The sequence below is a fragment of the Stenella coeruleoalba genome (assembly GCF_951394435.1).
Source record: "Stenella coeruleoalba genome assembly, chromosome: 11".
In the NCBI taxonomy this organism is placed as follows: Eukaryota; Metazoa; Chordata; class Mammalia; order Artiodactyla; family Delphinidae; genus Stenella; species Stenella coeruleoalba.
Window position 1 is genome coordinate 24,530,646 of NC_137157.1, and position 13,195 is coordinate 24,543,840.

Genomic DNA, 13,195 nt, shown 5'->3' on the forward strand with positions numbered 1-13,195 from the left:
TCAGAGAACTTCCAGGTTGGTGAACATATCCACTTGCTGGGAGAGCGATGCATCACAACTTCACAGGGACAGAGGTTCCTGTGCTCAGGACCCTTCCAGACATTGTCCTATGAGCCCCTTCATCTGGCTGTTCACGTGCATCCCTTATAAACCAGTAAACGTTAAGTAAAATGTTTTTCTGAGTTCTGTGAGCCATTCTAGCAAACTACTGAAACTGAATGGGGTGAGGAGGAATTATGGGGACCCCCTAGTTTGTAGTAGGCTGGGCAGAAATGTGGGTAGCCTGGCCATCCCATTTGTGGCCAGCATCTAAAGCGGGGCCAGTCTTGTGGGGCAGGGTCCTTCAACTTGTGGGATCTGATGCTGACTCCAGGTAGATACTATCAGAATTGAATTGAATTTTTATGCTATAGCTCTGTAAGATGTTACCATTAGGAGAAACTAGGCAAAGGGTTTTGTATCCTTGGATGTAGAATATCTTTTTGGACAGTTTCCAGTCTTTTTTATCAATGGTTGTTCAGCAGTTAGTTGTAATTTTGGTGTGCTCGTGAGAGGAGGTGAGCCGAAGGTCCTTCCACTCTGCTATCTTGTCCCAACTCCCTGAGAAGTGGTTGGTTTTGGAAGACACATACCGTTGGAGTCAAAAGTGTGAGAAAAAGACACTGTACATGGTTTAACATTTATGTATTAATGTAATTCACTGCATAATCAGATTAAAGGAGAAAAAAATCTTAGTGAAGAAGAAATACTCAACAAGACTGAACACAATTCAGAAGAAAACTTTCAGAAAACAAGAAATAGAAGACAATTTCCTAAATTTGATAGAGTATCTTCCCAAATCCCACATAAATATGCCCAACTGATTTTTTGCAAAGCTGCAAAAGCAAATCAGTAGAAGGAGGACAGTCTTTCCAACAAATGGTACTGGAACAGTTGGATATCTATAAGTAAAAACATAAATCTCAATCCCTTATACAAAAAGTTAATTCAAAATGCATCACAAGTAAATATAAAACATAAAACTTAGGGAAAAAATATATGACCTAGGGCTAGGCAGTGTTCTTAGATTTGACACCAAAAGCACAACCCATTAAAGGAAAAATTGATAAGTCAAACATCATCAAAATTAAAAACTTTTGCTCTGTGAAAGACTGTGAAGAGGATGAAAAGGCAAGCTACACACTGAAAAAAAAAATTTGCAAACCACATGTCCAACAAGGGGCTTGACCTATATCTAGGATATATAAAGATCTCTCAAAATTCAACACAAAAACTAAAAACAAACAGTCCAATTAGAAAATGAGCAAAAGACATGAACAGACACTTCACTAAGAAGATATATAGGTGGCAAGTAAGCACATGAAATGAGGTTCAGTATCATGAGCCTTTACAGAAATGCAAATTAAAGCCATGAGACATCACTAACACCTACTTTAATGACTAAAATAAAAAATAGTAATACCACTACCTGCTAGCCAGCATGAGGAGAAACTGGATCACTCAAACACTGCTGTGGGGATGTGAAAAGTACACCCACTCTGGAAAAAAGTATGGGATTTCTCACAAAGTTAAACATGCACTTACCACACAATCTAGCAACTGCGCTCTTGGCCATTTATTCCAGAGAAATGGAGATTTATGTTCACACAAAACCTGTACATGAATGTTCACAGCAGCATTATTCCTAACAGTCAAAACAATCCAAGCAATCCAAATGGCCTTTAGTGTGTGAGTGGTTAAACAAATTGTGGTATGTCAGTGCCACAGAATACTACTGAACGATAATAAAGTGAACTAGTGATGCACACAACTTGAATGGGTCTCAAAGGAACTGTGCTGAGTGGAAAGAAAAAGCCAATCTCAGAAAGTTACATACTGTGTGATTCCATTTTTATAACATTTTTGAAATTACAAAATTATAGAAATGGAAAACAGATTAGTGGTTGTCAGGGGTTGGGAGGGGGAGAGGAAGGGAGGTGGCCGTGGTTATGAAAAGGTAGCAGGGGGGCTTGGCGGGTAGATCCTTATGATAGAGCTGTTCTGTTTCTACACTACGGTGATAGTCACACAAGTCTATAAATGTGATAAAATTGCATAAGACTAAATACACACACTCATATGATTGCACATAGAATTACTATAATCTGAATATGGTCAGTAGATTGTATCCATGTCAATTTCCTGTCTGTGCTATTTTTAGTTATGTAATTAATACTAGGAGAAACTGGGTTAAAGGTATACAGGTTTTTTCTGTATTACTTTTTGTAACTGCATGTTACAATTGTATGCACAATTATCTGAAAATAAAAAGTTTTTAAAAGTGCATGTTACAACAAGGATGTCCACAATCACAGACTACATTCAAGATTAAACTTGACATCCCAACCTGTAGGCTAGACAAAGAAGTAAGAGGCTTGAGCGTTAGAATGGATTAAGCGAAACTTTCATTATTTGTTCACAGTATGACCGTCCACACAGAAAATCTGTAACTATGGATAAATTACCAAGTTGTATAGAAGATGGAGTTGTTTATAAATCAATCATATTCATATATAAAAAACAGAAGTATTCAAAAACATAATTTTAGAATACCATTTCCACAAATACCAAAAAGCATTCCTTTTATGTAGCTAACAAAAGATAGGTAACAGCTTTATGGAGAATATCATAAAAATTTATTGATAGATATTAAATAGGATCTAAGTATGTGGTCTGTCTACTAATAGAAAGATTCAATGTTGTTTAAAACAATAACTTTTCAAACCAATCCATATATTCAATTCTATCTCCATCAAAATCACAAGTTGTTATTTCTTTTTATTACTCACAGCTATTCCAAACTATTTTGTGGAAGAATATCTAAGACGTGCATGAAGGAAAAGAACATCCTGGAGAGACTTGTCCTATCAAGACAATAAAACTTAATTTAAAACCAAACAAAGTATGATAGTGTGATATTGACTCAGGGATAGACAGAGTAATGGGACAGGAAAAAGATTCCAAAACTACATGTAAGACAACTTGCTAAATGACAAAAAGTGACAGTGATGATGTAATAGACTACTCAATAAAGGGAGCTAGTCAATCGGGTATAATGAAACTATAACGAAACTAAAAAAGAGGGGGAGAGGGATTCTTCCTCTCACCATTCATAAAAATTGATTAGAGTTGGATGCAATTCCTAATTGTAAAATCAAACATTTAAATTGATGAAGAAAATACCTTACTACCTCGGAGAAGAATTTCAAAAATGATAAAGAGAAATGTCGATACATTTGACCCAATTAACAGTTATAGCTTTTGATTTAAAAAAAGATGACTTTCAGGGACTTCCTTGGTGGCACAGTGGTTAAGAAACCGCCTGCCAATGCAGGGGACATAGGTTCAAACCCTCGTCTAGGAAGATCTCTCATGCCGTGGAGCAGATAAGCCCGTGTGCCACAACTACTGAGAGCAGAGCCCACAAGCCACAACTACTGAAGCCCGCATGCCTAGAGTCCGTGCTCTGCAACAAGGGAAGCCACCGCAATGAGAAGCCACATACCACAATGAAGAGTAGCCCTGCTCGCCCAACTAGGGAAAGCCTGCGTGCAGCAACAAAGACCCAATGCAGCCAAAAATAAATAAATAAATAAATAGATGAATGAATGAATAAAAAATAGATGACTTTTAAAATGTAAATGGATGAGCCTCAAACTGGGAAAAGCATTAGTATCCAAACTTCTAAAAATAAATGAGAAAACAAAAGTTGCAAATGCACAAAGGATCTAAACAAGCAGTCTTGAGAACAGAAAAACCCTAGGGTTTTTAAAAAAACATGAAAAGCTGCCTAACCTCATTAGTAATCAAAGAAATAGAAATTAAAATAACAAGGAGAGAAAATTTCACAGCTCATAGGTCCACAAAAATTTGAAAATTTGATATTAATATTAAGTGTCAGGGAAGATGCTGACTAAGGGAAACTTGACACAACACTGATGAAAATTTTAAAGCAATTTAGCAATATCTAGAAATGTTAAAATGCCCATATCCCGAGAACTACACTCCTGTGTATTTATCCCAGAAACTCTCACTCGTGCATATGGAGATATATATAAGAATGTCCTTTGTAGCACTGTTTACATAATGGAAAGTTGGACTAGACTTGTGTATAATCAACATGAAAAAAATCTCACAAACATAATAGTGAGGAATAAGAGCAAACTGGCAAAAAAATTTGTAAAAATTAATACTGTATGTTATTTTGGGGCATATACATACATAATTGAAGTATAAAGTCACTTATAAGCACGATAAATGCCAAATTTTGGATTGTATTACTTCTGGGATAGAGGGGGACAGAAATGCATCCCAAACGCTTTATATGGTATGCTGCATACTGGGTACATGTTCATTTGTTATATTATTCTCCATATTCATCTAAAATATGTCATAATTTAAATAAAGAAAATGAAGGGATAATCAAACAGAACGTAGGCAAATGCAAACAAAAAGAAGAGTGGTTTAATTAATATTTATACGTTGAAAATTAAGATCAAAATCACTAAACAGGTAAAGGAAAGCATTACATAATGAAGGTAAGGTGTATAAAGAATGTATGAGAATCATAAATGTGTACTTGTGACAATAAAAGCTAAACACACCATGATGAGTTTTATGGTTTAAGTTTTATAAACAAGAACATTATCTGCCAATAATTAAAAGTAATTTACCAGTTTAATCTCCTGGCCACTCTTATCTAAATTACTGCTATCACCATCTCCACTCCAGGCCAGTTACTCTATAGTATATCATCCTGTTCATTTATTTTATAAAATTTATCAAAAATCTAAATTGTCTTGTTTCTTTTGCACAACAAAGGAAACCATAAACAAGACAAAAAGACAACCCTCAGAATGGGAGAAAATATTTGCAAACGAATCAATGGACAAAATATACAAACAGCTCATGCAGCTCAATATCAAAAAAAGCAACCCAATCAAAAAATGGGGGCTTCCCTGGTGGCGCAGTGGTTGAGAGTTCGCCTGCCGATGCAGGGGACACGGGTTCGTGCCCTGGTCCGGGAGGATCCCACGTGCCGCGGAGCGGCTGGGCCCGTGAGCCATGGCCGCTGAGCCTGCGCGTCCGGAGCCTGTGCTCCGCAGCGGGAGAGGCCACAACAGTGAGAGGCCTGCGTACCGCAAAAAAAAAAAAAAAAAAAAAAAAAAAAAAAGGCAGACGACCTAAATAGACATTTCTCCAAAGAAGACATACAGATGGCCAAGAGGTACATGAAAAGATGCTCAACATTACTAATTATTAGAGAAATGCAAATCAAAACTACAGTGAGGTATCATCTCACAACGGTTAGAATGGGCATCATCAGAAAATCTACAACCAATAAATGCTGGAGAAGGTGTGGAGAAAAGGGAACCCTCTTGCACTGTTGGTGGGAATGTAAATTGATACAGCCACTATGGAGAATAATATGGAGGTTCCTTAAAAAACTAAAAATAGAACTACCATATGACCCAGTAATCCCACTACTGGGCATATACCCAGAGAAAACCATAATTCAAAGAGTCATGTTCCACAATGTTCACTGCAGCACTATTTACAATAGCCAGATCATGGAAGCAACCTAAATGTCCATTGACAGATGAATGGATAAAGAATATATGGTACATATATACAATGAGATATTACTCGGCCATAAAAAGGAATGAAATTGGGTCATTTGTAGAGACTTGGATAGACCTAGAGACTGTCATACAGAGTGAAGTAAGTCAGAAAAACAAATATTGTATATTAACACACATATGTGGAATCTAGAAAAATGGTACAGATGAACCAGTTTGCAAGGCAGAAAAAGAGACACAGATGTAGAGAACAAACATATGGACACCAAGGGGGGAAGGGGGGGTGGGATGAATTGGGAGACTGGGATTGACATGTATACACTAATATGTATAAAACAGATAACTCATGAGAACCTGCTGTATAGCACAGGGAATTTTACTTCACTTCACTGTACAGTAGAAACTAACACAACATTGTAAAACAACTATACCCCAATAATAAATAAATAAATAATAAATAAAAAATAAAAAAATAAATTGTTTATTTGTGTCTTTATTTTGTGTTCCTTTTATTAGTATGTAAGTTCCCTGATGGCAGTGATCTTATCTGTCTACTCTACCAATGTATCCCTGGTGCCTAAAATAATGCACAACACATAGTAACCCTCAAGTAAAAATTTAATTAATTAATCAATCAATACCTTTCTTGCTCCGCCATTTCAGAAATAAAAGGATTCTTATTCAAAAATTCTCTTAGAGTTTCCTTTTTTTTAGATCTCTGTCTGGGCTTCACTTCTGTAGTCTTAACATGGGAGATAACAAAAATGTTACAAATCCAACTTAAAATCTTAACACAATACTATAATTTACTTGTACTCTAATGCTTATCTTTTCACATTAAAATAGTGGTTTCTTTATGTCCCTCAATTAAAATTATTAACAAAAGTAAAAGAAATACCCCTGTAGACAAAAAAAATGGTTATAAAAATATCCTTGTGATAAGAATTAAAATATATTGCATAATTATAAAATTATGATTGTTGGTATTCTCTTCTGTTTCACATTACACTAAATTATAGTACAGCCAACCATCTCTAGATGCATGCATCTCTTAAGTTCATTAACTTAAAATTCAAAATTTATATGAAACTTACTCCTAAAATCTCCACTACTGCAGCTTTGAACTTCTTCATAGGTTTGATGACCTTTTTACACAAAGTATTGTCCTTATGTTTCTTTTTTTTTATTCCAAGTAGGGACTCATTCCTCCTAATACAAAAAGATAAAGTCAGTTAAAAGGATCTACAAGAATTTATAAAACTACCCCAAAGTAATAAACCTTTAATGAGTATTGCCACTGAAATTATGCTAGAATACCCAAAATTGGTTATGTCCCACGCATAAATGAGACTATGATACTCCTGGTCGTCAACGAATAGCTAGTCTCTCAAAAGAGCAAAATGTAAATCACACCATAAAAATGTGATGAGAGCTGAAGTATGATCTAGGAGGAATAGAATTGAACTGAAACTAAAACGTGAACACTCCCCTTTAAAACTGAGAAAATAACTACATAAGAGTGACCCTAGACAAACTACTTTGCTTCCAACAGACTTCAGTCCTTTTAGTTCCATCAAGTGCAAGCTCCCAGCCACTATCAACTTCTGGATATTAACAAGAGTTAAGCATTTTAGATCTATCTATTTAGACTACATTCATCCCTTGGTAACTGCAGGGGCTTGGTTCCAGGACCCCCTCAGATACCAAAAGCCAAGGATGCTCAAGTCTTTTATATAAAATGGCACAGTACTTTCATATAACCTACACACATCCTCCTATATACTTTAAATCATCTCTAGATTATTTAAAATACAACGTAGGCTTCAGAGGTCAGATCCCAGGGAGAGAACTGGGGTTGGCTGTGTAAACACAGCCTGAAGGGGGCTAGTGCGCCACAATTGGCAGGGAGGGAGTCCAGGAAAAAGTCTGGAACTGCCTAAGAGGCAACAGACCATTGTTTCTGAGTGTGTGAGGAGAGGAGATTCAAAGCACGGCATAAAAGAGCTTCAGAGATGGGTGCAAGCCGCGGCTATCAGCGTGGACCCCAGAGATGGGCATGAAATGCTAAGGCTGCTGCTGCCGCCACCAAGAATCCTTTGTGCAAGCACAGGTCACTGTCCCCACCTCCCCTCCCGGGAGCCTGTGCAGCCCGCCACTGCCAGTGTCCCGTGATCCAGGGACAACTTCCCAGGGAGAACACACGGCACGCCTCAGGCTGTTGCAACGTCACGCTGGCCTCTGCCGCCACAGGCTCATCCCACATTCCATACCCCTCTACCCCCCTGGCCTGGGTGGAGCTCCCTAATCAGCTGCTCCTTTAACACCCTCCTGTCTGGGCGCGAACCCACGCCAGAAGACGACCTACATGCAGAGGCGGGGCCAAATCCAAAGCTGAACCCCAGGAGCTGTGCGAACAAAGAAGAGAAAGGGAAATCTCTCCCAGCAGCCTCAGGAGCAGCAGATTAAATCTCCACAATCAGCTTGATGGACCCTGTATCTGTGGAATACCTGAATAGAAAATGAACCATCCCCAAACTGAGGCAGTGGATTCTGGGAGCAACTGTAGACTTGGGGTTGCTGTATGTGACTGACTAGTTTCTGATTTTTATGTTGATCTTAGTACAGTTTTTAGCACTTGTTATCATTGGTGGATTTGCTTATTGGTATAGTTACGCTCTTCTTTTTTTAAACTTACTTTTTAAATCTTTTTATTTTAATAATATTTTTCTTTTTTTTTTTACATTAATAACTTTATTTATTTTATTTTATTTTTTCTTTCTTTTCTTTCTCCCTTTTCTACTGAGCCTTGTGGCTGACAGGGCTCTGATGCTCTGGCCAGGTGTCAGGCCTGCGCCTATGAGGTGGGAGAGCCGAGTTCAGTACACTGGACCACCAGAGACCTCCCAGCCCCACATACTATCAACTGGTGAGAGCTCTCCCGGGGACCTCCGTCTCAGTGCTAAGACCCAGCTCCACTCAATGGCCAGCAAGCTCCAGTGCTGGACAGCCCATGCCAAACAACTAGCAAGACAGGAACACAAACCCACCCATTAGCAGAGAGGCTGCCTAAAATCATAGTAAGTTCACAGACACCCCAAAACACACCACCGGACGCGGTCCTGACACCAGAAACACAAGATCCAGCCTCATTCACCAGAACACAGGCTTCCTCTACCAGGAAGCCTACACAACCCACTGAAATAACCTTACCCGCTGGGGGAAGACACCAAAAACAATGGGAACTACGAACCTGCAGCCTGTGAAAAGGAGACCCCAAACACAGAGTAAGTTAAGCAAAATGAGAAGACAAAGAAATATGTAGCAGATGAAGGAGCAAAGTAAAAACCCACCAGACCAAACAAATGAAGAGGAAATAGGCAGTCTACCTGAAAAAGAATTCAGAGTAATGATAGTAAAGATGATTCAAAATCTTGGAAGTAGAATGGGGAAAATACAAGAAACATTTAACAAGGACCTAGAAGAACTAAAGAGCAAACAAACAATGATGAACAACACAATAAATGAAGTTAAAAATTCTCTAGAAGGAATCAATAGCAGAATAACTGAGGCAGAAGAACAAATAAGTGACCTGGAAGATAAAATAGTAGAAATAACTACCACAGAGCAGAAGAAAGAAGAAAGAATGAAAAGAATTGAGGGCAGTCTCAGAGACCCCTGGGCAAATATTAAATGCACCAACATTCAAATTATACGGGTCCCAGAAGAAGAAGAGGAAAAGAAAGGGACTGAGAACATATTTGAGGAAATTATAGTTGAAAACTTCCCTAATATGGGAAAGGAAATAGTCAATCAAATCCAGGAAGTGCAGAGAGTCGCATACAGGATAAATCCAGGAGAAACACACCAAGACACATATTAATCAAACTATCAAAAATTAAATACAAAGAAAAAATATTAAAAGCAGCAAGGGAAAAGCAACAAATAACATACAAGGGAATCCCCATAAGGTTAACTGCTGATCTTTCAGCAGAAACTCTGCAAGCCAGAAGGGACTGGCAGGACATATTTAAAGTGATGAAAGGGAAAAACCTACAACCAAGATTACTCTACCCAGCAAAGATCTCATTCAGATTTGACGGAGAAATTAAAACCTTTACAGACAAGCAAAAGCTAAGAGAATTCAGCACCACCAAACCAGCTTTACAACAAATGCTACAGGAACTTCTCTAGGCAGGAAACACAAGAGAAGGCAAAGACCTACAATAACAAACCCAAAACAATTAAGAAAATGGTAACAGGAACATATATATTAATAATTACCTTAAATGTAAATGGAATAAATGCTCCAACCAAAAGACATAGACAGGGCTTCCCTGGTGGCGCAGTGATTGAGAGTCCGCCTGCCGATGCAGGGGACACGGGTTTGTGCCCCGGTGCGGGAAGATCCCACATGCCGCAGAGCGGCTCGGCCCGTGAGCCATGGCTGCTGAGCCTGCACATCCGGAGCCTGTGCTCCGCAATGGGAGAGGCCACAACAGTGAGAGGCCCGCGTACCGAAAATAAAATAAATAAATAAATAAATAAAAGACATAGACAGGCTGAATGGATACAAAAACAAGACCCGTATATATGCTGTCTACAAGAGACCCATTTCAGACCTAGGGACACATACAGACTGAAAGTGAGGGGATGGAAAAAGATATTCTACGCAAATGAAAATCAAAAGAAAGCTGGAGTAGCAATTCTCATATCACACAAAACAGACTTTAAAATAAAGACTATTACAAGAGACAAAGAAGGACACTACATAATGATCATGGGATCAATCCAAGAAGAAGATATAACAATTGTAAATATTTATGCACCCAACGTAGAAGCACCTCAATACATAAGGCAAACGCTAATAGCCATCATAAAAGGGGAAATGGACAGTAACTCAACCATAGTAGGGGACTTTAACACCTCACTTTCACCAATGGACTGATCATCCAAAATGAAAATAAATAAGGAAACACAAGCTTTAAATGACACATTAAACAAGATGGACTTAATTGATACTTATAGGACAGTCCATGGAAAAACAATAGAATACACTTTCTTCTCAAGTGCTCATGGAACATTCTGCATGATAGATCATATCTTAGGTCACAAATCAAGCCTTGGTAAATTTAAGAAAATTCAAATTGTTTGACCACAACGCTATGAGACTAGATATCAATTACAGGAAAAAAGGTGTAAAAAATACAAACACACGGAGGCTCGCTAAACAATACACTACTAAATAACCAAGAGATCACTCAAGAAATCAAAGAGGAAAACAAAAAATACCTAGAAACAAATGACAATGAAAACACAATGACCCAAAACCTACGGGATGCAGCAAAAGCAGTCTAAGAGGGTAGTTTATAGCAATACAATCCTACTTCAAGAAACAAGAAACACCTCAAATACACAACCTAACCTTATAGCTAAAGCAATTAGAGAAAGAAGAACAAAAAACCCCCCAGAGTTAGCAGAAGGAAAGAAATCATATAGATCAGATCAGAAATAAATGAAAAAGAAATTAAGGAAACAATAGCAAAGATCAATAAAACTAAAAGCTGGTTCTTTGAGAAGATCAACAAAATTGATAAACCATTAGCCAGACTCATCAAGATGAAAAGGAAAAAGACTCAAATCAACAGAATTAGAAATGAAAAAGGAGAGGTAACAACTGACACTGCAGAAATACAAAGGATCATGAGAGATTACTACAAGCAACTATATGCCAATAAAATGGACAACCTGGAAGAAATGGACAAATTCTTAGAAAAGTACAACCTTCTGAGACTGAACCAGGAAGAAATAGAAAATATAAACAGACCAATCATAAAGCAATGAAACTGAAAATGTGATTAAAAATCTTCCAACAAACAAAAGCCCAGGACCAGATGGCTTCACAGGCAAATTCCATCAAACATCTAGAGAAGAGCTGACACCCATCCTTCTCAAACTCTTCCAAAATATTGCAGAGGGAGGAACACTCCCAAACTCATTCTACGAGGTCACCATCACCCTGATACCAAAACCAGACAAAGGTGTCACAAAAAAATGAAACTACAGGCCAATATCACTGATAAACATAGATGCCAAAATCCTCAACAAAACACTAGCAAACAGAATCCAACAGTACATTAAAAGGATCATACACCATGATCAAACAGGATTAATCCCAGGAATGCAAGGATTCTTCAATATATGCAAATCAATGGATGTGATACACCATATTAACAAATTGAAGGAGAAAAACCATATGATAATCTCAATAGATACAGAAAAGGCTTTTGACAAAATTCAACACCCATTTACGATAAAAACCCCACAGAAAGTAGGCATAGAGGGAACTTACCTCAACATAATAAGGCCATGTATGACAAACCCACAGCCAATATCATTCTCAATGGTGAAAAACTGAAACCATTTCCACTAAGATCAGGAACAAGACAAGATTGCCCACTCTCACCACTATTATTAAACATAGTTTTGGAAGTTTTAGCCACAGCAGTCACAGAAGAAAAAGAAATAAAAGGAATCCAAATTGGAAAAGATGAAGTAAAGCTGTCACTGTTTGCAGATTACATGACACTACACATAGGGAATCCTAAAGATGCTACCAGAAAACTACTAGAGCTAATCAATGAATTTGGTAAAGTAGCAGGATACAAAATTAATGCACAGAAATCTCTGGCACTCCTATACACTAATGATGAAAAATCTGAAAGGGAAATTAAGGAAACTCTCCCATTTACCATTGCAACAAAAAGAATAAAGTATCTAGGAATAAACCTACCTAAGGAGACAAAAGACCTGTATGCAGAAAACTGTTAAGACACTGATTAAAGAAATTAAAGATGATACAAACAGATGATACATGTTCTTGGATTGGAAGAATCAATGTTGTGAAAATGACTATACTACCCAAAGCAATCTACAGATTCAGGGCCATCCCTATCAAACTACCAATGGCATTTTTCACAGAATTAGAACAAAAAATTTCACAATTTGTATGGAAACACAAAAGACCCCGAACAGCCAAAGCAATCTTGAGAAAGAAAAACAGAGCTGGAGGAATCAGGCTCCTGGACTTCAGACTATACTTCAAAGCTACCGTAATCAAGACAGTATGGTACTGGCACAGAAAGAGAAATATAGATCAATGGAACAGGATAGAAAGCCCAGAGATAAACCCATGCACATATGGTCACCTTATCTTTGATAAAGGAGGCAAGAATATACAAGAGAGAAAAGACAGCCTCTTCAATAAGTGGTGCTGGGAAAACTGGACAGCTACATGTAAAAGAATGAAATTAGAACACTCCCTAACTCCATACACAAAAATAAACTCAAAATGGATTAAAGACCTAAATGTAAGGCCAGACACTATAAAACTCTTAGAGGAAAACATAGGCAGAACACTCTATGACATACATCACAGCAAGATCCTTTTTGACCCACCTCCTAGAGAAATGGAAATAGAAACAGTAATAAACAAATGGGACCTAATGAAACTTAAAAGCTTTTGCACATCAAAGGAAACCATAAACAAGGTGAAAAGATAACCTTCCGAATGGGAGAAA

The 13,195-nt window shown here is 37.7% G+C and overlaps 1 protein-coding gene across 1 annotated transcript in view; it reads right to left on the minus strand.

Moving 5' to 3' along the window:
* CFAP54 (cilia and flagella associated protein 54) overlaps positions 1–13,195 on the minus strand; it is a gene marked incomplete at its 5' end in the record, with an annotated part of 297,105 nt that overhangs the window by 158,419 nt on the left and 125,491 nt on the right. Inside the window, 2 exon segments of the mRNA XM_079935999.1 lie at positions 6,260–6,360; positions 6,713–6,827. Of these exon segments, the coding sequence (XP_079792125.1) occupies positions 6,260–6,360; positions 6,713–6,827 (216 nt within the window).